Genomic DNA, 21,175 nt, shown 5'->3' with positions numbered 1-21,175 from the left:
ATGGGGAATGTGTACACATTTCCTTTTGAAAAGAGTTATTATATTTGCTGCATTTTAAATGAGTGAAGACGGATGGTATCATCATAAAAGGGTGAAAATAGCTTGAGTTCATAATAATTTAAAAATAGTTTTTCCATAGAAAAGACGACGACGTGTTTCCATATGGCTATATGTCATATTTGAGTTATGCTTTGCATCAATAAAAAGAGGTAAAATCTGATATCCTTGAAGAATCAACAAGTTGTTCGGTCCGCAAGAGTGGTTAAAGTATGGTTCAAATTATGTTTTTAGTTTTTGGGGATGAAATTTTTTTTTTATGAATACCTACATTTTTTCATAAGATATTCTAGGATAACAGATTTGATATTTCAGAAAAATGTTTAAATTGACTAACAAGTCGATATCCGTACGACTACCGAATAATTTTTTTTTAAACCGGCTTAACAGACTGGCCGTTTAGTAAATCAATGTTAACGCCGCTATTGCCTGTTCCCGTACTGCTTATTCAAAGATGTGAACGCGCCCAAATAATGTCATTGCATATACAGTGCTGCCACTTTTCTGGTTAAACACCGATAATTTTTTTGTCTGACAGTATCGTTGACAAGAAAAGTTATACCTATTTGTTCTTAGGTTATGCAAGGCTAAAGGCTTTATCGTTGAAGTTATAACTCTGACAAACTCGTTTGAATTTGAAATATAATCGTTTCCTCTTTAATAATGTGACAAAGAGGATAACACCTGCACTGATATTAAAGCTTATTATCCGAAGGCTTCATTGTGAATATATTAACATAACAAAAACAACAAATTATTGAATTTTTGTTTCTTTATTTTTTTAAAGGCGTTACAGCAGGCACATCTTGAGATGGAGCTGGAGCTTGCAGGTATGTGTATACATAAACTATGTGCATTCTCTTCATTTCCTATGGTGTGCTTTACATCTCTCCGATCCAAATCATCATAAACGAAGAACCCAACCCAAACGGGGCAGCACTTCCATAAACAACAATTCATCGAATTCCATTTAAGGAGTATTCACTCGTGTTCTGTTTTTATCTTTTATTGCCTAGAGGTTGGATGAAGGCAAACTACAAAAAGCAAGAGATGATAAAAGAAAACAATCTCTTCACTTGCAAGGTGGTCCAACTTTGCTGGGTTGTTGTAATGAAATGCAAACCCATTTACAATTCGCAATGAAATATTTTAATAATAATTGCTTCAGCTGCAATGAGAACAGAACGAGGCCATAAACCATGGGTAGAGAGACAGCCGTGAGGCTCCCCCTACCTACCATTTCAAGGAATGTGGTATAAAAGACTACTGATGTTGTTGTACCTGCACAGTTGACGAAAAACAACCCTGGAAGGTACAATGACAGATAAAAATGTGTGTGGCGCCATAACCCCATAATTTTAAATCAAGTACAGGACTAGAAAAGATAAAAACTTAATGACAGCATCATGTTCGAGCTGAGGCATTTTTCCGCAAAAGGTAAATTTTGTTTCGCTTGGGAAGAATTTTAACTACGTATTTGTGGGATTTCAAAAAGTCTGAAACTTTAAGATATCAGATGATTGAATATGGAGCTGTCATACATACACCTCGCTTGAAGGTAATTACAGAAAATCTACGAAATATAATCTCCATATTCTAACATCTCCATCAGACATGGAAAAGTCAATACAATTGTATCGAATTCGATACAAATGGGTTTGCTCGAGTATACAAAAATACAATTTGTCTAAATTCGATATAATTTTTTAATCTGTGTCTTAAAAATTCTTTTGCAATCTAATATTTAAAAAAAAGAGGAAATCGAAAGTATTTAAAACGAAAGATCTTTTTGTTTAAATTTTAATTTAGTTTCAGATTTTTTTAACCAAAATAATTGTTACAATTTGAGTATAGTAACTTGTTTTGTTTTTTTAATATTTATAAAACTGATTGTAAACATTTTTTTTACATTCATCAGCAAATATTGAAAATGCTGTTCAAATTAGAGACAAATAAAGTCGAAATGCAAAACACTGAATTCACTCTGTTATAAATTCAGAAAAGAAAATGAAAACAATTTTCAAAGTACAGCATTAAGTCCGAAGATCTGCAAACTTTTATATGGAAAAGGCATGTTAGTGTAGATTAAATTTCATGAAAATCAAAGAAAACACGTTATTCTTTATGTCTTTTCATAGAGTTTTGCGAATGCGAATTTGGCAAGACAAAAATACAAAAATAAGGATTTTTTAAAAAAGTGGTCGAAAAAAAGTCTCTTTATAATGGTGAAAATATACTTTTTTGGAATTGTGAATACAATATTCGAATTCTTCGGAAAATTCTACATCAATTTCATGTATGATTCTTCATAAAATATTGAGACTGAAAAAAGTTCTAGCGACATTAAAAAGTACAAACCAAATTCGCACCCGTCTGCCTATCACGTCACGAAAAAGAGGTGTGCCTACAGAGGGTTAAGTTCAAAACTGAGCCACTACCTGAAAACCAAAATTGCACTTTTGGTCCCCACGATTTTGCATTTTTTTTTTTTAATTTTTTAATACTTGTAGTCTTTTGTGAATAATTATGTACTTTTTTCCATATTTATTCATACCGAAATTAAATAAAAATTACTCTTACGAAGAAAATAGTGATATGTATACGCAAAATTATAGAGTTGTTGCAAATAAAACATTTTGATTAAATTTTATATTAATTTCTCGTGTGAAAAATATATTTCAATACAATTGTATCCATTTCAGTACAATCAAAATTAAATTTTCAGTACAATTAAAAAATGTAATTTTCCATCCCTGATCTCCATAGTTTTCTTTTATTTAATGAGGTATTATAAAGATGTCAACACACGAACTACAAATTCAAGTAGAAATGTGAACCATTCACTGACAAAGTGTTCTGTTACCCAAGCATGACACATGAATGCAGTCCATTTAAAAAATTTATTTGTCAATTTCTGTTGGTCAGGTTTCGTTTTTAAATCCATTTGTGATTTACGCACTGAATTAAAAGAGAATATCATTGGTTGCCAATTTTGGAAACCAAGTCTATCGAGAAGCCAAACACCATGTGGTGTAGTAGTGAGTCGATCCCACCTGTATCTGTCAATTGTTTGCTTGCATTCAACTTGGTATGCGATTTGCATTGTTGATTGTGCTTTTGTCTTGAATGCTGTTTTATGAATGACATAATTAGCTGGGTGGATGATTTTGTTATCATGTAGATTTTACTACAAGCCTGAAGAAAATTGGACAACAAAAAACGAATAAATTGGCAGCACTGTGTATGAAATGGCATTTAGGTGCGTCCGATGATCTGTGATCGAAATGTAAATTATAAATTAAAAAACACATGAGAAACTCGCTTTTTATGCATCGCCCAGACATGAGAGCGATCATTTTAAAATAACCAGATAATGTGTAAGTTTTGAGTTTTTTTTTGAAAAAAAAAACGTAAATCGTGGAGCGGGAACCTTCTTCGAACATAAAAAAAATATTACTATCATAACCTAATTAGCCGCGTTTATTTGGAAGTAGTAAACTACTTATGCGGGGATGATTAGTAAATCAAATACTAAAATTAACACATGATCTGCAGCTCGAATAGAAAGGATGTGAGTGTGAGATTGGTGGTACTAGATTTCTGCACCTCCAAAGGAACGCACTCATTAAATGTCTTGGATATTAGCCGTGTTGAATTAGATGTTTGACAAAGAACTCATGAGTTAATGAAAACGATTTTTTTAATTCGAAACTGTTTTTAATTTATGTTTCACTCAAACTTGGTAATAAAGTACTAAGGAGTACTCATATTTAAGCATCTACCATCTTCATACAGTGTAGCAGTCATCTTATCAATGCAATAAGAAAAGAAAGCAATAGAAAAACAACTAAACTTTATTTCAAAATTCCACGGACAGGTTTTTGTCAAAGATATGCCTCCAAGATCATGTCTTATGTCGGTCAGGATTGCGCTTGCAATTATATATCTATCACAAAAGCCACAATTTACGAGATTACTCTATGGAACGCCAGCACCGTTTAATATTAAAACTCTGTGTCTGTGGTCTGTGCTAATAATACTCTCTTACAACTTTCCGATTAACTCTCCATCATCGGAGAGACGCGCAAAACCTCGGAGACAGGCTCTCTACTTAGACGATTTATTAACTTTATTTCTGGATCATTAGATCGAGTAACATAGACATTCATCACCTGGCATGCGCTTAAGAGAGTTTATATGTATCTACTCTAGTAAAATGCATGTACAATGTTCATATAATTGTGCGGTGAGGAGTTTTGTGGATCCTTTATAGAGTGAAATCTCAGTCCACGATCCATGGCGTTGATGCCAACAGCGGAGAGATTTATCGCCGACAATGGGCGGACGGATTTTATACTGCAGCTTATCGAAAGCGGCACGATAGTGAATCTATGCGTCTCGTTGAAAGTATCTACGGGTAGATCGGTGATTTGCAAATCTGCACTAGTTTCATCATCAATATGCACATGCAATCGCATGATGGCATGCATATGCATATGCACATGCACACAAGCCACAAGTGCAGATTCAGGTAGCTTTTTAGAGATTGTCTGCACTTGGTTAAAAGTGTATGTATGAGTGTTTGTCAAGCTTTTAAACACGAATGTACCAGGCTTGAATGTGCGTTTTATACGTTATACCTTCAGTCATTGAAGATATTAAGATAGTAAAAAATGCATATTTTTTCAGTTTAATCATTCGCTCAAGGTGGTGTTTAAGACAATCCTTGATATTGGATTGTTGACCTCTGTCAATGCCTTATACAAAAGAATATCTGTGAACATACTTTTTGTTTTTTACATTTCTCAACTAAATAACATCATAATATACATATCGTGCGTCAGAAATTAGTATAAAACACTCAGCGTTTATATTCCGCTTATTAGTAACGATAATTTCAATTTTAAATCTTCGGGCTGCCGTAGCCGTCAAAGTGAATCGGCGCAATTAGGCAAATGTGAACCCTGTCATAAGAGCAGTAGATTTTATCCGGCTGTCAGTTGAAAACTTCAACGTAATGCACGTGACGGATTCTGTGGATTAGTCCCTGGAGTGAGGCTAATGTGAACTCCTAATGCCTAATTTATATGAGCGACAATTTTCATTGATTTTGTAGCTCATACTCATCTGTCAAATATTTTGAATTAGGGCCAGTTGTACAAACGTGGTTCAGCCTAGGATCAGGAATTTAACTCGCCGATTTCGTCGGATTAGCAGTGGGTCAACTTTGGTTCAAGGATGGATTTAGTTATTTCAACCTATGTATACGGACCTAGAACTAGTGCTAAAAATCAATTTTAGCACCGAATTCAGAAGATAAAAGTTGCTGAACCACGGATTAAATATTTGTACAACTGGGCTTCAGAAGTATCTGATTGGTCAGAACCAAAGTTACCTAAATGTCACTTAACTTTATATGTCATCTAACCAATCAAAGCTTATAAAAATACAGACCTTAATTTCATCTAATCTGCATTAAAACCTTCGAATGAAAGAGAATAAGCACGAGCAGGATCATTTATGATGGCTTGTCATTATTTTGTACTCCATAAAAGTAGACTAATCACGACTTCTACTGAGTTGATTTTCTATAATGATTCAAATGTAAAAACGTTAAGAATTAATATTATTAAAACATTTCCTATATTATTTATCATAACTTTTTATTCAAATTAAAACATAACTTAATCTAATTGCACCCAAACACAATAATACAACTCTATACCTTACTGTCAAACCTACACAAAAGGCATTCATTTAACATACAGAAACTAAAGTCTACCCAATACCACCCATCCACCGACGCGACGCGACGCCACCAATTAGGCACCGTTGTCAGGCGTTTGTCCACGACGCAAATTCACCGATAAATTATTAAATTAAATTGTTAGCAATGAGATATTACGCGTCGCTCTATAGTGTACCTCTAAACTAAGACAAAACAAGTCCCGGTATCGCATTGTCGATAGCCACAAGCCAGGATAACAAGGAGGTCGAGTCCCCACAGGCCACACTGGGTTGTGCACTATTCCGGCCATAAATTACTCACAATTTGCGGTGGCTAACGCGCTGGAAAAACAACGCGATTTTAATCGCCTCACGAGAGCCAGACTGTCTGTATTGTATGGAGAAAAAGACAAATGATCAGACTATGAGACGAACAGAATGACAGTGTTTGCGCTCTGCAGAAAAACCAGCAATGGTCGCCTCACAACAACTGTGTAGATTCGTATATGCGTGTTACTTATTAATTTCACAGTCTCCACATCTATCTTAATCTCCTTTACTTTTAACCAGAACGTGCGACACCCACACGCTATATCCACAAACTTTGCAAATATAGCTATAAAACTAGCTAAATGTCCAGCTTCTCGACTAGGAGTGACATGAGGTACGTTTTTTTTTTTAATCCAGAAGAGGGATGACGCCTATGCGCAAAGAGGTGTCATACAAGTAAATTGTGAGCACGATATTGGAATGCAATACTTTTTAATTAGCCTGAAATTGAAGATATTTATACCACTCACTAAATAATATTTCATTTAAGCCTGTAAAGTAATGGCGGGATATGAGTAGGTGCAGTCTCTCTGTCTAAATGCCAGACTCATTATCTGACTGCATTTTTTTAAATTATTTTACAAGCGTTGGCGCACATCGTTTAGTTAGTTGGACGACGCATGTTGAAGTACCTATAATATAACATAAATGATTGCGGAAATTAATATTTTTAATGTCAGGTAGTAGCGGTAGTTAGGTAATTCATTTTATTCTCATTCAAGTTCAAAATGATGCGTGAAGAAAAGGTAATCAGCAATCCTCCATGTTATTTAACACACACAAAAATATTTCCTGAAAAATAAGTGATTTGGAAGCTGTACAAAAAAATAGTTTCTGATGTACACGCGATTGAACTATATCAGCTCTCACTCATTAAAATTCATTAAGTAGGTTCACACCATAACAAACAATTAAAATTATGAGAATAGGGATGTAACCGAATCTGTCACAGCCAAATCTGACAACTAGAGATGCCGCGAACATTGATTTGGCCGAATATTCGGCCACGCTCCTCGGCCGAATACCGAATATTCGGCCACGCTCCTCGGCCGAATACCGAATATTCGGCCGCCGAATATTCGGCCAAAGACACTCAAAAAAAAAAAACGTTATTAATTTCAAAAATTTTATACTTTGTCTCATGAATAGATGTGGCTTAAAAATTCCCAACAACATCGTATTGTAACGATGAATAACTGAACTACTTTTAAGATAAATGTCTGAACACACTACCTACTACTGCAAAGGTAGATATCTAAAATCGAATTACATATGAGGACTGTTCGCCAAGATCGAACAGCGGACCCATACAAGTGGTGGTCAACACATACTACAAAATTTCCAATTTTGACAACATTTGCTTAGGTCTACCTTTCCTCTCTTGGGACAAGTGTTTACAGTAAAAGACTATTTTTCGAAGCAGGAATAGTCTATAAAGATAAATGTAATTGTTTACTACACAGCAAATGCGGAACAAATAGTTTTCATTCACCACAATTTGCCTTTAGTAGATTATAAGTACTAAGATTACAATTTTTTTAATAAAACACACATTTTGGTATAAATATTTATTATATTTATTTGGTATTCGGTATTCGGCCGAATAGTTAAACTATTCGGCCGAATACCGAATACCAGAAAAATAGGCCGAATACCGAATAGTGGCCGAATGTTCGCGGCATCTCTACTGACAACTTTGATGAACATGACAGATACAAATTTTAAATTTAATAAAACACTGGTTTTAAATTAATTATCGTATGAATTTATTAGCTAAGCTGTTGCTGACTGTTTAAAGACTCTTGTTAAATTGATTTTATTATTACAAAAATAACTTAACAATTTTCATAAATGCTTTCTAATAGAAAAACAAATGTCAGTGTCATCGAAGTGGATAGTTTAACGTTTGAGCAATTTTTGCTTAAAAGCCCTATTAGATGGTGCCATTAGCTAATCTCTTTTACATTCTTGTCAAAAAGTACATTTTCACACCAGAAAAGAAGTTTAACGTCAAAAACTTTAAAGTTTATTCGTTCTTTTGTTCTTCTAGGATCGCCCTTAAGGTAAATAATGTGCTTCTGCATCAATTTATACTTTCTGTTGATTTGGAAACAGGATGTCCAGGTTCTCTTTATTAAGAATTTAATGAAATTCGGAAAAATAACACGAAAAGAAAAGTAGAAAACCTGCAACGGGTAAACTGTTGGGTGCCATTTAACCTATATCCGTCCATACTCGTATTAGCTTGTTAGGATCTATTTCGTTTTCCCTCAAACGATTAAGAACGTACTATAGTGCAACCGCGGAAAGCTCACATTCTACCTGAAGTGTTAATGGTTTATGTATTCCACGGAAGCAATATTTTGTTGGTAATATAAACGCGGCATGATTCTAAATCTAGACCTTAGACCTAAGAAAAGAGACCATCACATAATAAACGTGGCTGTAGTATTTACGATCTAGTTAATGATGGGCGAGTAAATTCTATCAAATCAGTAGTTTAAAACATCAAAACTAGACGCATCCATCCAGCCTAGATACAGTCATATTTGAGGGGTAATTCGAGTTAATTGCGATAAATCGCACTGGCATCACATTTCGCATGCATCATTACTGACCCAAGGCCTCCACAATGCGTTGACAGGAAATCTTCAATTGAATGACCGAACGACGACAATAACTGTTTTCCCTTTTTTTTAAATCCAATTTAGTCAGCTGCCATAATAACAGTTGATGTGATTTCGCGCAGTCATTGACTGCAAATTGCCTCTCTGCTACTTCAAAAAAAAAATACAAAAAAGACTAACATTGTATCGAGGGAGTGCCGACTTCCGCTTTGAACATAAGCTTCCACACATAACTCACACAGAAGTCGACTATTTTTGTGCCACTCTATACTGCATCAGCTTCAGCAGCACAGCAGTTGTGCGATCGTTGTTCCCTCAAATTGAGGTGGGGGCCTCGCTTTGCTGGCATGATGCATGAGATTGGAATCACTGCAGCAGAACGTTGCGATAAAGTGGTGTTCCGCTCGCCCTCTCTACCATGAGTTTTTTCTTCTTTTTTTTTTAATGTACAATCAAAAGTCACAACAACCATGCCATTCATTCGGATGATTTTTTGTGTAGAGGCCTCGTGAGCGTTGAACCTTCTCACGATACGGCCTGTTGGCGAAAAGTTGTTCTGCTGTGTATAAGAAGATCAGTTTGTGTTAGGTGTAATATCGCTGCCGAGTGTCAACTTAGGTGCATGAAGTAAATCATCAAAATTAATGCGGATTCGTGCTTGTCGAGGAAATGAGTGAGCTTGGTTTAGGAAGCAAGCACCACCTGAGGACCATGTGCTTACTATCAGTGTCGCCGAGTCTTTGTTTGCTATATCTCTAATGATGGCATTAAGTGAAGGGACGAGAATTTGACTGTATGGAAAGACATTTCATTGAACAGCTGAGGAACACGTGGCCTCATGTTTGTTTTTTTGATAGTGGCGAATTTTTTGAGAAAAAAAAACAGATGACTCATTTTCGGATTTGAACGGATGACAACCTGTTTATTTAGTGTCATATATTATATTTAATGACAATAAATGGCAAAATTACTACAAATTTGTTAGCCAATGTTCTACAAAATTGCATATATCTTATGCCTGGCCTTTTCTTTTGAGGTCTTATCGACTTCGTGTGCAATCCACTCACATGTAAATTTTAACATATTTTATTCGACACGCTAGTGCCATGTTAAATTCAACCCAACATTTTAACGCAATTAGCACACGGCCTTATATTAATATAAATATAAAGATATAAAGAAAGGTAGGCCTAAAAACTCCTGGTACAAGCAAATGCAAAAACACCAGCATTCAGTTGGCCTCAGAAACGGAACAATACAAAACCGGGAGGCTTGACGCCGATTTCTGAGGTCAACCCGGCGAACCCCACAGGCGGATCACTAGTGTGAAACAGTAACGTGGGAAGGTTATGATCCCCTCGACATCGAGATCATAACAGCGCCGAGAAAAAGGAAGAAGAAGAAGAAGCACACGGCCTTATATTCAAGTCGTTTTTCAATAATTACATAATTGAAAAAAAACTTCTATTTGATCTATAAAAATTAAACTGGAGAAAAAACAAATTTTAATATATTATAAAAAACATTATTTCCTGTGAATAGATTTTCTTTTATTAAACTTGGAAACCGTCAAAGAATTCAATTTTGCTCCCATTTCCTGTTTCAACGTTGTCAATTTCAAATTGAAATTAACGAATCTAGTTCGGACACACTTTCGTTTATTCTATACAAAAACCTCATAATGTTCCTACTCACGCGCCACCTATCTGACAAACAGTATATCATTCTGGTTGAGCCCAAGCTACTCCTTACCTACACTAGCGACATCTGGATCTTATTTATATTATGATACTACCCTTTGCGTAGCTCAGTTGTGAGAAAGTCGTATAACATTTCTATTAGCTCAATCGTAAGGAATTTATTTTGACACTTTCCTTATCAAATGATTTAAGGTCTGTTCACTCGTCAGTATGGAATTAGTCAGAACAAAAATGAACAGATTAAAAACAAACATCAACGAAAATTTAGCTCAAAAAACTACAATTAACAAATGCATAGCTTTCAAAAATCTATTTCAACAACTTATGAATCATAATTATGTCAAAAAATCGTGTTTTAATATGTTCCAGACAATTTTCTTGGACACCAAAATAGTAGAACAGTTAAAACAAAAACACGCCGGGAACTGTCCAGGGCATCTTCATTGAACAATGATTTCAAAAAATCTTAAAAAGTTGATTTGTTTTTATAAAAATGGAAAAGCAAATTATAAACTTATTAAATTATCTTCCAAATTATGAAGAAATTAAACATTTAACTAAAGATCAAATTGAAGCAAATTACATTTTGTCCATGGCCAGTGAAAATATCCAACAAATTCTGAAAGAATACCAAAAATCCTCCAATGCAGATCTCTCAACAGATGAAATCGAAGAAAATTCATTCCTCATAGAATCATTGAACGATAAGTTCTGGGAACATATTCATACAGGAATATTTAGCGAAGTGTCCTTAGAAACACGTAAAATCTACACTATTTCCTGCTATTTCAAAGTTAGTACACAATTATCATAAAATTTGATTGAAACTAAGTGCAAAAATATTACACAGATTGCATATAGCTTAATTTCTAGCCATGATCAACAACAGCTGGAAAAATGCAGTGAGTATCTGGATCAAGCTTTACTCATTGGATATTCTGAAGAGATTTCTGACAAATGCAATCTATTCAAAAATACAATGATGAGTTTCTTAGATGAATATCTTGGTATATCTGTTACTTTTGAAATCAAATGATAACTTGATTTATAACAATGTTTTCAGATCTATCACAACTAATAAAGCTGCCTTATATTGATCCTATAGAGCATAAGGAAATTCCATGTGATATAACCATTCTGGAGTCTCCGTCAGTGGAAGAATTCAAAGAGAACCACTTCATTCCATTGAAACCAGCCCTTCTTCGTGGAACAATAAATGATTGGCCAGCTCTAACCAAATGGCGAGATCTATCTTATATCCTCAAAGTTGCAGGAAACAGAACAGTTCCGATTGAAATTGGAAACAACTATACAACAGATGATTGGTCACAGCAACTTATGAAAATAAGAGACTTCTTGCAAAGGCAATTTGGCGAGAAACCTCCCGACAACAACGATGATGAGGAATTTGAAGTTGAATATTTAGCACAACACGAACTATTCAATCATGTTCCTATTCTCAAAGAAGACATTATTTGTCCGATTTTTTGCAGTCTCGGAGAAGAACCTGATAAAGTTGATATAAAAGCATGGCTAGGACCAAAAGGAACTATCTCGCCAATGCATCAAGATCCTAAGCATAATATTCTTTGTCAAGTTTTTGGCACAAAACGAATTATATTGGCATCGCCAGATGATTCGGAATATTTGTATCCTCATGAAACCGATTTCTTCCATAATACTTCGCAAATCGATGCCGATCACTTGGATTTGGATGAATTTCCCTTGGCTAGAAATGCGAAATTTTATCATCTAACTCTGCAGGAGGGTGAATGTTTATATCTGCCGCCAAAGTGGTGGCACTATATAAGATCGGAAAGTAAAAGTTTTTCAGTAAGCTTTTGGTGGCAGTAATAAATTTATTGGTGTCAAGAAAAGCTTTTTTTTATTTCTTGGCTGGTGACCGCTTCAGTCGGTATTGCCATGTTCAAAGGAGAGATCTTAAGAAACTCGCCAAAAAGGCGTTCAAAGAAGAACTCCAAGTAAGGAGAAAGCTAAAACTGGTGAACCCATGCGGATCACTAGTGTGAAGCAGTTACGTGGAAGAATTATGATCCCCTCGACATCGAGATCATAGCAGCGCCGAGATACAGGAAAAAGATAAGACAAACCCCTTGCATACCAAATTGAGATTTGTCTCACTGCAAATGTACTTCCTTACTATGTAGAGCTCAGAGCTCAATCTCAGGATAAAGCTTTTTGCATACCACCCATTATGTCAGTAGACGAACTCATCACCTCAGTCGCTGCACTTTTACTTGACTGGGTTAATGTCCTTACACAACGTAAGTTGTGTACAGTATAGTTCGTTGTTGTATCATCTCCAATCACCACCAGTGAGTGACTTGACCAAAAATTGCCCGAAGAATTTTCCTCTCGAAAAAGTCTTAACCTTCGTCTGTACCATATAGCAGGACTGGGTTGATAAGAGTTTCATTTTATTTACCTTTATCAAATTTGTAAAGCTATATTTTCCTAGTTGATAAAAATATTTATCAGTAGTGAATTCTACGGACGGCGAGCAATAAACCCCACCTGTGAAGCGCTAAGATGCAGCATTAAACCTTCATCCCACTCGATATCATGACAATTTTCGGTATACAGGAAGAAAAAAAAGTGGAGCGCCTACTTCTTTAAATGTTTATTGCATAAAATAAGTATGATTTGACCTTCGCTCCTTAAAATAAAGCATTGTGGTTTCTTATTTTTTTAAAGTTATACTAAGCAACGTTCTTCTGATGATATTGCTTGATATTGAGTATTGCCTGTGTATACAACTGATTAGACAGCACGTAGGTTTTCTTAAATACATACTTTCTGGTATCATAGAAAATATATAATCATGGATAGAGCACCGTTAATCAACCTAACAAACGATGAACTCTGTCATAAAAAAAATGTTAACAAAATTTAAGCAACATCATGTTTGTGTCGTAGACCTTGCACTCTGGACTATAAAACAATTTTACTTACAAACTGCATGGAGACCTAAAAATTAAAATCACTTACCCAAATATTTGGGCATTTTGCCATTTTCCCCAATTTTGCCGCAAGTGTTCAATGATAAATACATCAAGACGCATATTTCCACTAAACGTTGCTGCTGCTGCCGTGTCGACGAAATTCATTTGTGTTTCTATTTTTAATCACAATCACCTAGTAAATTAAGATTTCGTTTATGTGTGGATTTAACACTCAATATAAATACAGACAAACATATTTACACACAATTTTAAGTTATCTCCAGCTGAGTAGATGATGATTCATCATTTTTATTTTTGGTGACGAAATTTATACAAAACATTGGCAAAAACAAGTGAAATATCAAAAAACTTGATTATTAATTCTTAACTTTTTTTTCTTTAATTTATTCATGATGTTTTGGACTGTTTTTTAAACAAATAACACATACATAAATACACAAAATTATTATTTCATCAATTCTACCATTATAACCTGAAACTGTAGAAAAATACATTTATATCGTAATTCATAACTAAACTTAAGGGTTAGAGCAGCATCTGATCTGATAATGTTAGTTAACAAGACAGAGAAGCGTGCAAAGTGTATAAAGGAAAGTCTTTTCGAAGGGAATTATTAATTAAATTAGAAAAGTAAAGCAAATGGAAGAAGATGAAGACTCTTAGTCGTTCTTCTCTCCACCAGAAATTGTGACTTTCTTTTGCAGTTTGCTGTACTCCTCTGTCAGTCGGTCGTACTCCCTATTCAGAGACTCGGCTTGAGACTTAATGGCTTCCTTGTCCTTTTTCTCTTTGTTAAGTGATGATGTTAGTTCCTGGACGCGCTTTCTCAAATCGGTAATCTGAAAATGGTTTATTTGTTAACTCTCGAAAAATTGAGAGGAGAAAATTAAATTCTTACCTCTGTAACGGTGTTGTCAGGTTCAGCCTCTTTAGCTTCCTTAGCCTTTTCATCGGGTTTGCTGGACATTAAGTTTCTAGCTGCAGCTGTGGCACTTTGAGCTTGCTTCAATGAGGCTTCGCTCTGAGCGAGAAGACTTGCCTGAGCCGAAATAAGTGTGACCAAACGACGAATAACCAAGACCAAGAAGATGGCGAATCCGGAAATGTAGAAATTACGCTGAGCTCTGAACAAACGCATGCTGTGTTGCATTTCAACGTTAAGATGCATTTCACCAGCCGGTTCGGTGTTTGAGTATTTACGCATCTCGCGAATAGCTTCGAGAAGGAATAGAACAAGCACACCCAAAAGAAGGAAGAAATAAGTGTGTGCTTGTTTTCCCAGCATTGCTAGGAATCGTGATTTGAAGAATTTTTGCCATCTGTATGGAGATGCAACTGGCAGAACCAATAAGAGGACAACTGCAATTTCTGCATACAAAAAGGAGGCGATCAAAGTCCAGACAAGACTCATTTTGAGAAATTTATTGGTAGTTTCCAATTGGAATACACTTTTTTTTAATTTTTAATGTGAACCCTGTGAAGGAAACAGGAGTGTTTTAAAGTGAGTATTTCTTATTATTAACTTGTAATTTTTATGGATGACGGCCTTTTATAGTTTATAAATAGAATTGAAAATATTTTTCACTTACGTGGTTCTATCTTGGCTGCTTTCACAGAAGTTTAAAATCAATTTGAGCTTTGAGGGACTGAGAGCAAAATAAATCTGAGTCAGAAATATTTTCTTTTTAAATGGCGATTTGGATTTTGACAACTCAAATTCTGTTATGTGGAAGTGGAAATGGAACAAATGAAATCCACAAAATATATTCCAATTCAAAATAGGTTTACACGGCCAGACCACTGCCACTGTTTTCACTACACCCTGAAAGCCTGTTTACACTAGAGCCCAAATGAGATAATTTCGGAAATTAACTCATTTCGAATGTCAAATCGTACACATTTAGAAATATGATAATTTGGCAAGTTGTCTCATTTCGAATGTCAATTGCCTAGTTTCGAAGATTTAATCAAAAATAGAAAAATCCTTGTCCCTTTTGCCTACAACCTGACTGGTTAAACGATTGAAAATTCACCATGCAGCCACGCAAATCGGTTAAAATTTATCCTACTGTAGAGCAGGATACAATTTTAATCAAATTGAAAATATTAATCTAAATTTAAACGCAATTCACCCACTACTTTGATATAATAGGTGTGTTTTTTTTATTATTTGGGTGCACCTACCCTAAATCCAAGATTTTCACCCACTCTCAATCCGAGATTTAGAATAAATCTCGAGATTTATGGTAAATCTACTTAACTAAATCTCGGATATAGCCTTAGAGGATATAATATATGGAGTGCTTGTTTCTATACCTAATACATTGTTACGCCATAAGCATGGATAGGGGTCACTGCCTTCGTTTTTCAGTGCGAGTCCGGTTCCGCAGCTGTAAATAAACACGCTTGTTGATGACAGCCATCAAATGAAAATAAAATGGAGGCATGCACTCATCGAAAAACTTAAAGAAACTAGAGCCCTCTATAAAAGCTTCACGGTACTATCAGCACAAGCACTCCATATATTAGGTGTGTTTTTTATTACCACCGGTCTTAACTGGACAAAAAAAACGCCTCGGGGCTTAACCTGAAATCTTGGCAGCACTGTATATTGAATGTTCCGAAAACAGCAGACACAACAAAAATTTAGAGTTGTCATATTTTTCGCTTTCGTCATTTTCTTGTATTTTTCATGTATGTTTTACAAAGAGATACAAAAATGTATGCTAGCAAAACTATTTTAATACATTTTGTCCTTCCAAACGTGAGTTTTCACGTTTTTAAACAAATTCTAAACAATTTATGAAAAAAATAGTTTGGTAGCACAGATTTAAAACTCTTCAAAAAGTTAAGCCCAGAGAAATCTCCGGGCTAAACAACTAAGCCCAAGGGGCTAAGGTGTTGTTGTATTTAACATGTAAATTGCTTAGCCCAGACTGCGTTTTTTTTATCCAGTTAAGACCGGTTGTAATAAAAAACACACCTATTATATCCTCTAAGGATATAGCGTAGGTGGAAACATAGTTGCGATCCCTCTCCATCAACTTAAGATTAAAATTTGGTTTAAAAACTATTTCTACACTGATTTCCACCAAAAACTACGCAAGTGAGAAAAAAAATGTTTTTACATTTCTATTTTTTCAAAAAGTGACCAATGTCGTTAGGCCCTTAAATCAATTTGTTGAAAATCGCAAAACTAAAATATCGAACGCTAAATATTTTGTGTTTCCACCTTATAGTAAAACAATAGATTCCACAACTTCCAGGTTCCACATATAATTTGACAGCTGGAAATTCCACTGGAACTTCCAATGAAACTGGAAACTTCTCGTGGTCAAAAAAAATAATAAACAAAATCCAACAAAATTTCGAACAGAAGGCTTGTTGCTTGATCAATAATAAAAGAAGTGTTTTTTTTTCCAAAAATATAAAAAAACAAATCTTTAATTAAATAAAAATGTCTTACACCAACTGGTTAAAAGATATACGCGATGCAGAAAAAAATTCCATGATCAGCGGCAGAGTACGCAAAGTATTTTACAAATTCGTCGATGGTCGCCAAATGGCTGAAGAATACAGCCTAGATACAGGAGTTATTCAGAAAAGAGCATGGAAAAAATCAAAAAATCTCATGGGTGAAGCCGATTGGGAGCTTGAACTCGGTGAAGTGCCTAACCTAAAACTCAATACAGAAAATCCCGATGAAGGTTTTATTGTGCGCCAGAGTGAAACCGAACCAATTCTATCAAAACGTGTCACCAAACACAATATTGAATGGAGGATCCGAAATTTGCCACACCCAATCGAAACGTATCAAGTTACAGCTGACGAAACAAAAAGGGCAATAATAGTTCGCACAACAAACAAAAAGTACTACAAAACTATTGAAGTTCCCGAACTTGAGAGATGCAGTCTGCTACCTGAACAAGACAACATTTCAATCCACCATCAGTACAACACGTTGATAATCACGTACAAAAAGCCACAGCTCTTGTGCGAAATGGAGGCACAGGTTCTGTTGATTCTTAAGGATGTTGAGACCGAAACTGATATGGAAGAAATGTTGCAGGGACTTTTGGCTAAATAGAATTAAAACAAAACTTAATAGAATAATAAAGATAAATTTATTTTTCAATCAATTTTTAATGCGTATCAAATCCTAAGTCAAAAGCTGGAAGCTCCAAAGGAGCGAGACAGGGGAAGTCTTTGCACTCCAACTCTGCCATCCAATTTTTCGATTCTTCGTTGGATGTGCTATTTCTTTCACTTTTTTCCGAATCTTGTTTCATTTCATATAAACTTTCCAAAGTCGAGGATGTGTACTTGGCATCAAAGCTTTCAATAGCCTGATGTATGGACACACCGCTAGCTTGTGTCAAGTCATTCTGTCGCGTCTCGGACTGCTGTAGTTCACTTGGTTGAGGAGCTATGGTTGGAATCTTGGGAACTTCGTACTGGGACTGACGAATATTGATTTGTTTTAGTTTTCGTGAGCAATTCCATTTCTCGGCATCGAGAACTTCGATGGCTTTTGGAATTGAAATTATTTTGTAAGCATCTTCGATGTAAGCGAGAGCAGTTTCCATTGCTTTGATAGCTTCATCATAGCGATTGCGTTTTAGGTATTTGTCTGCACGCCTTTCGTGGAAATGTGCCTATTATCAAGAGTTTTAATTTCACAAAATTAAAGTAGTATCACTTAAATCATTTTTAATATATTTACCAAATTGAGAGGAGCGCTTTCCATTGTTTTGTTTTTGAAAAATTAAATTTGTTTGGATAAACAAAGTACAATTTTGTTTTTGAAAAATAAAAATTTCCTATTTCTGTCAAATTAAACGTCAGAGCTTACAGTTTGGGAAGTACTAAAACTTAATTGTCATACAAAAATAAAGCAGGAAACACAATAAGTCGGTTGCAGCGGAAGCAAGGACAGCAACAACATAAGGGCTTGACCACACCAGGAAGGTATGCGGGTAGCGGTATGTGTACTTAAGGCTTGGCCACACCGGAGGGTATGCGGTAGCGGTACGGGTAGCGGTAACGATATTTGTACTAAAAAAATTCCACACCTAAACGTTGATGTGTCAGTTTGGAATTTTTTTCATACAAGTACCCTCACCGCTACCCGTACCGCTACCGCATACCCTCCAGTGTGGCCAAGCCTTTAAATGAAAAAAAAATTGATGTTCCAGTTTGGAAATTTTGTCATACAATTAGATAGATAGATATATATTTATTAAAATTCCAGTAACGTAAATACATTTCTTGTTTCTTAGGACCAGTTGTACAAATATTTAATCCGTGGTTCAGCAACTTTTATCTTCTGAATTCGGTGGTAAAATTGATTTTTAGCACTGGTTCTAGGTCCATATAGGTTGAAATAGATCCATCCTTGAACCAAAGTTGATCCACTGCTAATCCGCCGAAATCGGCGAGTTAAATTCCTGATCCGAGGCTGAACCACGTTTGTACAACTGGCCCTTAAAAATAAACATTAGGGGTATTCACGATCCGATGCAACTAGTCTAGTATCATTAGGGGTATTCACGATCTGGTGCAACAGGCCTAGTAAAAGTGTAAAATTTTATTTTTTTACAATAGATCGTGAACGCACCTCTTCTTATCTATAGTAAATAGTGAATGGAATCCATGATATGATTTATGTCAGCTTCACTCTTTTTTTTTACGGAGTTGTCTTTCCGCCGATGCTTCTTCTTTTTTTCAATTTTTTTATAATTTCATTCTTTGTTGTGTTCGGGTTATAGCCTGTTTTCACTAGAGCAAATGAGATGATTTCGATCAAATTTGCCAAATGAGGTTCGAAATGAGATGATTTCCCATACAAATTTCAAATTTGAAATGAGATAATTATCATCTCATTTCAACGAAATTAGCTGGGAAATTAAGTCAAATCACCTGAACGCTCATAAAATTTCATTGTGAATAGGTCACAATTATGAATTTTTACAAAACGTCAAACTAAAAAAAATAAAAAAAATACATAGCACATAGCGGTTAAAATTAAATTGTGTTATTTTGTGTCGCGTCGGTAAATAAAAGTTAAAAATAAACCTTATAATTCCGAAATTATTATATATATAGGTATTTTGAAAAATTTTCAGTTTGTTTTATTTTTTTTATTTTTTGTGTCAAACAAATTTCTTTCAGTCATTTCAGTGTTGACACTTCTTGTCATTCGAAATGAGGTAATTTGTAGTGAAAACACTTTTTTGGTAATTTGCTAAATTACCTCATTTGGGCTGTAGTGAAAACAGGCTATTAATTTATTTTCACAAATTACATCAAAAGAAACAAAATAAAAAAAGAATAAGAATAATAAAAGATAAACTATTCATCATGGGCGACACGCGACGGCGAGCTGCCATCTGTCAAAAAAATTTTACACCATTGTATTTTTATTTTGCAATAGGGTTAGGGTATAGCAAAAATGCAAGACCATTGTAAAATTTCAATCCATATATTTTGTTGTTTTAGTGTTGCAAGATTTTACACTTTTGCAATGATACTAGACCAGTTGCATCGGATCGTGAATACCCCTATTGAAAAGTGCAAAAGTGTAAAATCTTACAACACTACAACAACAAAATATAAAGGGTATTCACGATCCGATGCAACTGGTCTTGTATCATTGCAAAAGTGCAAAAGTGTAAAATCTTACAACACTACAACAACAAAATATATGGATTGAAATTTTACAATGGTCTTGCACTTTTGCTATACTCTAGACCTATTGCAAAATAAAAATACAATAGAGTAAAATTATTTTTGACAGTTGGCAGCTCACCGTCGTCGCGTCGCCCATGATAAACAGTTTGTCTTTTTTATTCTGTTAATTATGGTTGTCGGCTTGTCGGTACTCATGTCCCGTAATTTAGTTTCTTTTGATGTAAAATAATTTGTAAAAATTAATTAACCCGACAAAACAAAGAATTAAATTATAAAAAATGGAAAAAAAGAAGAAGCAACAGTGGAGGAACAACCCTGTTAAAAAAAAAACATCATTTTCATTCATGCTTCAATATTTAGGTACTATAGATAAAAAAAGGGGCGTTCACGATCTATTGTAAAAAAATAATATTTTACATTTTTACTAGGCCTGTTGCACCAGATAGTGAATACCCCTATATGGATTGAAATTTTACAATGGTCTTGCACTTTTGCTATACCCTAACCCTATTGCAAAATAAAAATACAATCGAGTAAAATTATTTTTGACAGATGGCAGCTCACCGTCGCGTCGCCCATGATAAACAGTTTGTCTTTTTTATTCTGTTTATAATGGTTGTCGCTAAGAAGAAAGGCGTTCACGATCTATTGTAAAAAAATAAAATTTTACATTTTTACTAGGCCTGTTGCACCAGATCGTGAATACCCCTATTATAAGAATTAAATAGTTGTCGTCTGCCAGATTACCCGTACCGCTACCGCATGTCCGTCTGCCCAAGCTATAAAGGCTTGGCCACACCGAAGGGTACATACGGTAGCGGTACGGGTAATTGTATGAAAATATTCCATACCTGAACGTTGATGTGTCAGTTTGGAATTTTTTTCATACAATTACCCGTACCGCTACCGCATGTACCCTTCGGTGTGGCCAAGCCTTAAGGCTTGGCCACACCGGAGGGTACGCGGTAGAGGTACGGGTAACGGTACGGGTACTTGTATGGAAAAAATTCCAAACTGACACATCAACGTTCGGGTGTGGAATTTTTTTAATACAAATATC

General features: G+C 35.1%; 4 protein-coding genes across 5 annotated transcripts; 2 read left to right on the top strand and 2 right to left on the bottom strand.

Moving 5' to 3' along the window:
• The first annotated feature begins 10,680 nt into the window (after nucleotides 1–10,680).
• Nucleotides 10,681–12,305, top strand: LOC129909911 (bifunctional peptidase and arginyl-hydroxylase JMJD5). Of its 2 annotated transcripts, none has more exons than XM_055987074.1 (3): nucleotides 10,681–11,234; nucleotides 11,292–11,343; nucleotides 11,505–12,305. In XM_055987074.1, the coding sequence occupies exons 1-3, from the start codon at nucleotides 10,935–10,937 to the stop codon at nucleotides 12,293–12,295; spliced, it is 1,143 nt and encodes a 380-aa protein (XP_055843049.1). In that variant the 5' UTR covers nucleotides 10,681–10,934; the 3' UTR covers nucleotides 12,296–12,305. The 2 variants fall into 2 exon arrangements, with proteins under 2 accessions (XP_055843049.1, XP_055843048.1); XM_055987073.1 differs by having other exon boundaries at nucleotides 10,684–11,234; nucleotides 11,292–11,448.
• Nucleotides 12,306–13,778: 1,473 nt separating this feature from the next.
• On the bottom strand, nucleotides 13,779–15,172 carry LOC129911734 (B-cell receptor-associated protein 31). Its single transcript, XM_055989634.1, has 3 exons — nucleotides 15,015–15,172; nucleotides 14,324–14,899; nucleotides 13,779–14,264 (listed from the first exon to the last, which is right to left on the bottom strand). Exons 2-3 carry the CDS (start codon nucleotides 14,834–14,836, stop codon nucleotides 14,085–14,087), a joined length of 693 nt encoding a protein of 230 aa, XP_055845609.1. The 5' UTR covers nucleotides 14,837–14,899; nucleotides 15,015–15,172; the 3' UTR covers nucleotides 13,779–14,084.
• Nucleotides 15,173–16,766: 1,594 nt separating this feature from the next.
• LOC129911830 (protein DPCD) lies at nucleotides 16,767–17,564 on the top strand. Its single transcript, XM_055989783.1, has one exon. The coding sequence runs from the start codon at nucleotides 16,883–16,885 to the stop codon at nucleotides 17,510–17,512; it is 630 nt and encodes a 209-aa protein (XP_055845758.1). The 5' UTR covers nucleotides 16,767–16,882; the 3' UTR covers nucleotides 17,513–17,564.
• On the bottom strand, nucleotides 17,531–18,270 carry LOC129911831 (nuclear receptor-binding factor 2). The gene is made up of 2 exons (XM_055989784.1): nucleotides 18,149–18,270; nucleotides 17,531–18,080 (listed from the first exon to the last, which is right to left on the bottom strand). Exons 1-2 carry the CDS (start codon nucleotides 18,170–18,172, stop codon nucleotides 17,568–17,570), a joined length of 537 nt encoding a protein of 178 aa, XP_055845759.1. The 5' UTR covers nucleotides 18,173–18,270; the 3' UTR covers nucleotides 17,531–17,567.
• Between the last annotated feature and the right edge of the window lie 2,905 nt (nucleotides 18,271–21,175).

Source organism: Episyrphus balteatus, chromosome 2 (genome assembly GCF_945859705.1).
Source record: "Episyrphus balteatus chromosome 2, idEpiBalt1.1, whole genome shotgun sequence".
Lineage (NCBI taxonomy): Eukaryota > Metazoa > Arthropoda > Insecta > Diptera > Syrphidae > Episyrphus > Episyrphus balteatus.
This window is presented reverse-complemented; position numbering and strand designations above follow the sequence as displayed.

What these genes read in the sequence shown, in the direction of transcription:
- LOC129911830 (XM_055989783.1), top strand. Translation starts at nt 16,883, where the DNA reads ATGTCTTACACCAACTGGTTAAAAGATATACGCGATGCAGAAAAAAAT.
- LOC129911734 (XM_055989634.1), bottom strand. Translation starts at nt 14,836, where the DNA reads ATGAGTCTTGTCTGGACTTTGATCGCCTCCTTTTTGTATGCAGAAATT. An exon ending in CTGACAACACCGTTACAGAG is followed by an intron (nt 14,265 to 14,323) that starts GTAAGAATTTAA and finishes AACCATTTTCAG; the next exon opens with ATTACCGATTTGAGAAAGCG.
- LOC129909911 (XM_055987073.1), top strand. Translation starts at nt 10,935, where the DNA reads ATGGAAAAGCAAATTATAAACTTATTAAATTATCTTCCAAATTATGAA. An exon ending in CTATTTCCTGCTATTTCAAA is followed by an intron (nt 11,235 to 11,291) that starts GTTAGTACACAA and finishes AATATTACACAG; the next exon opens with ATTGCATATAGCTTAATTTC. An exon ending in TTTCTTAGATGAATATCTTG is followed by an intron (nt 11,449 to 11,504) that starts GTATATCTGTTA and finishes CAATGTTTTCAG; the next exon opens with ATCTATCACAACTAATAAAG.
- LOC129911831 (XM_055989784.1), bottom strand. Translation starts at nt 18,172, where the DNA reads ATGGAAAGCGCTCCTCTCAATTTG. An exon ending in AAAGCGCTCCTCTCAATTTG is followed by an intron (nt 18,081 to 18,148) that starts GTAAATATATTA and finishes TCTTGATAATAG; the next exon opens with GCACATTTCCACGAAAGGCG.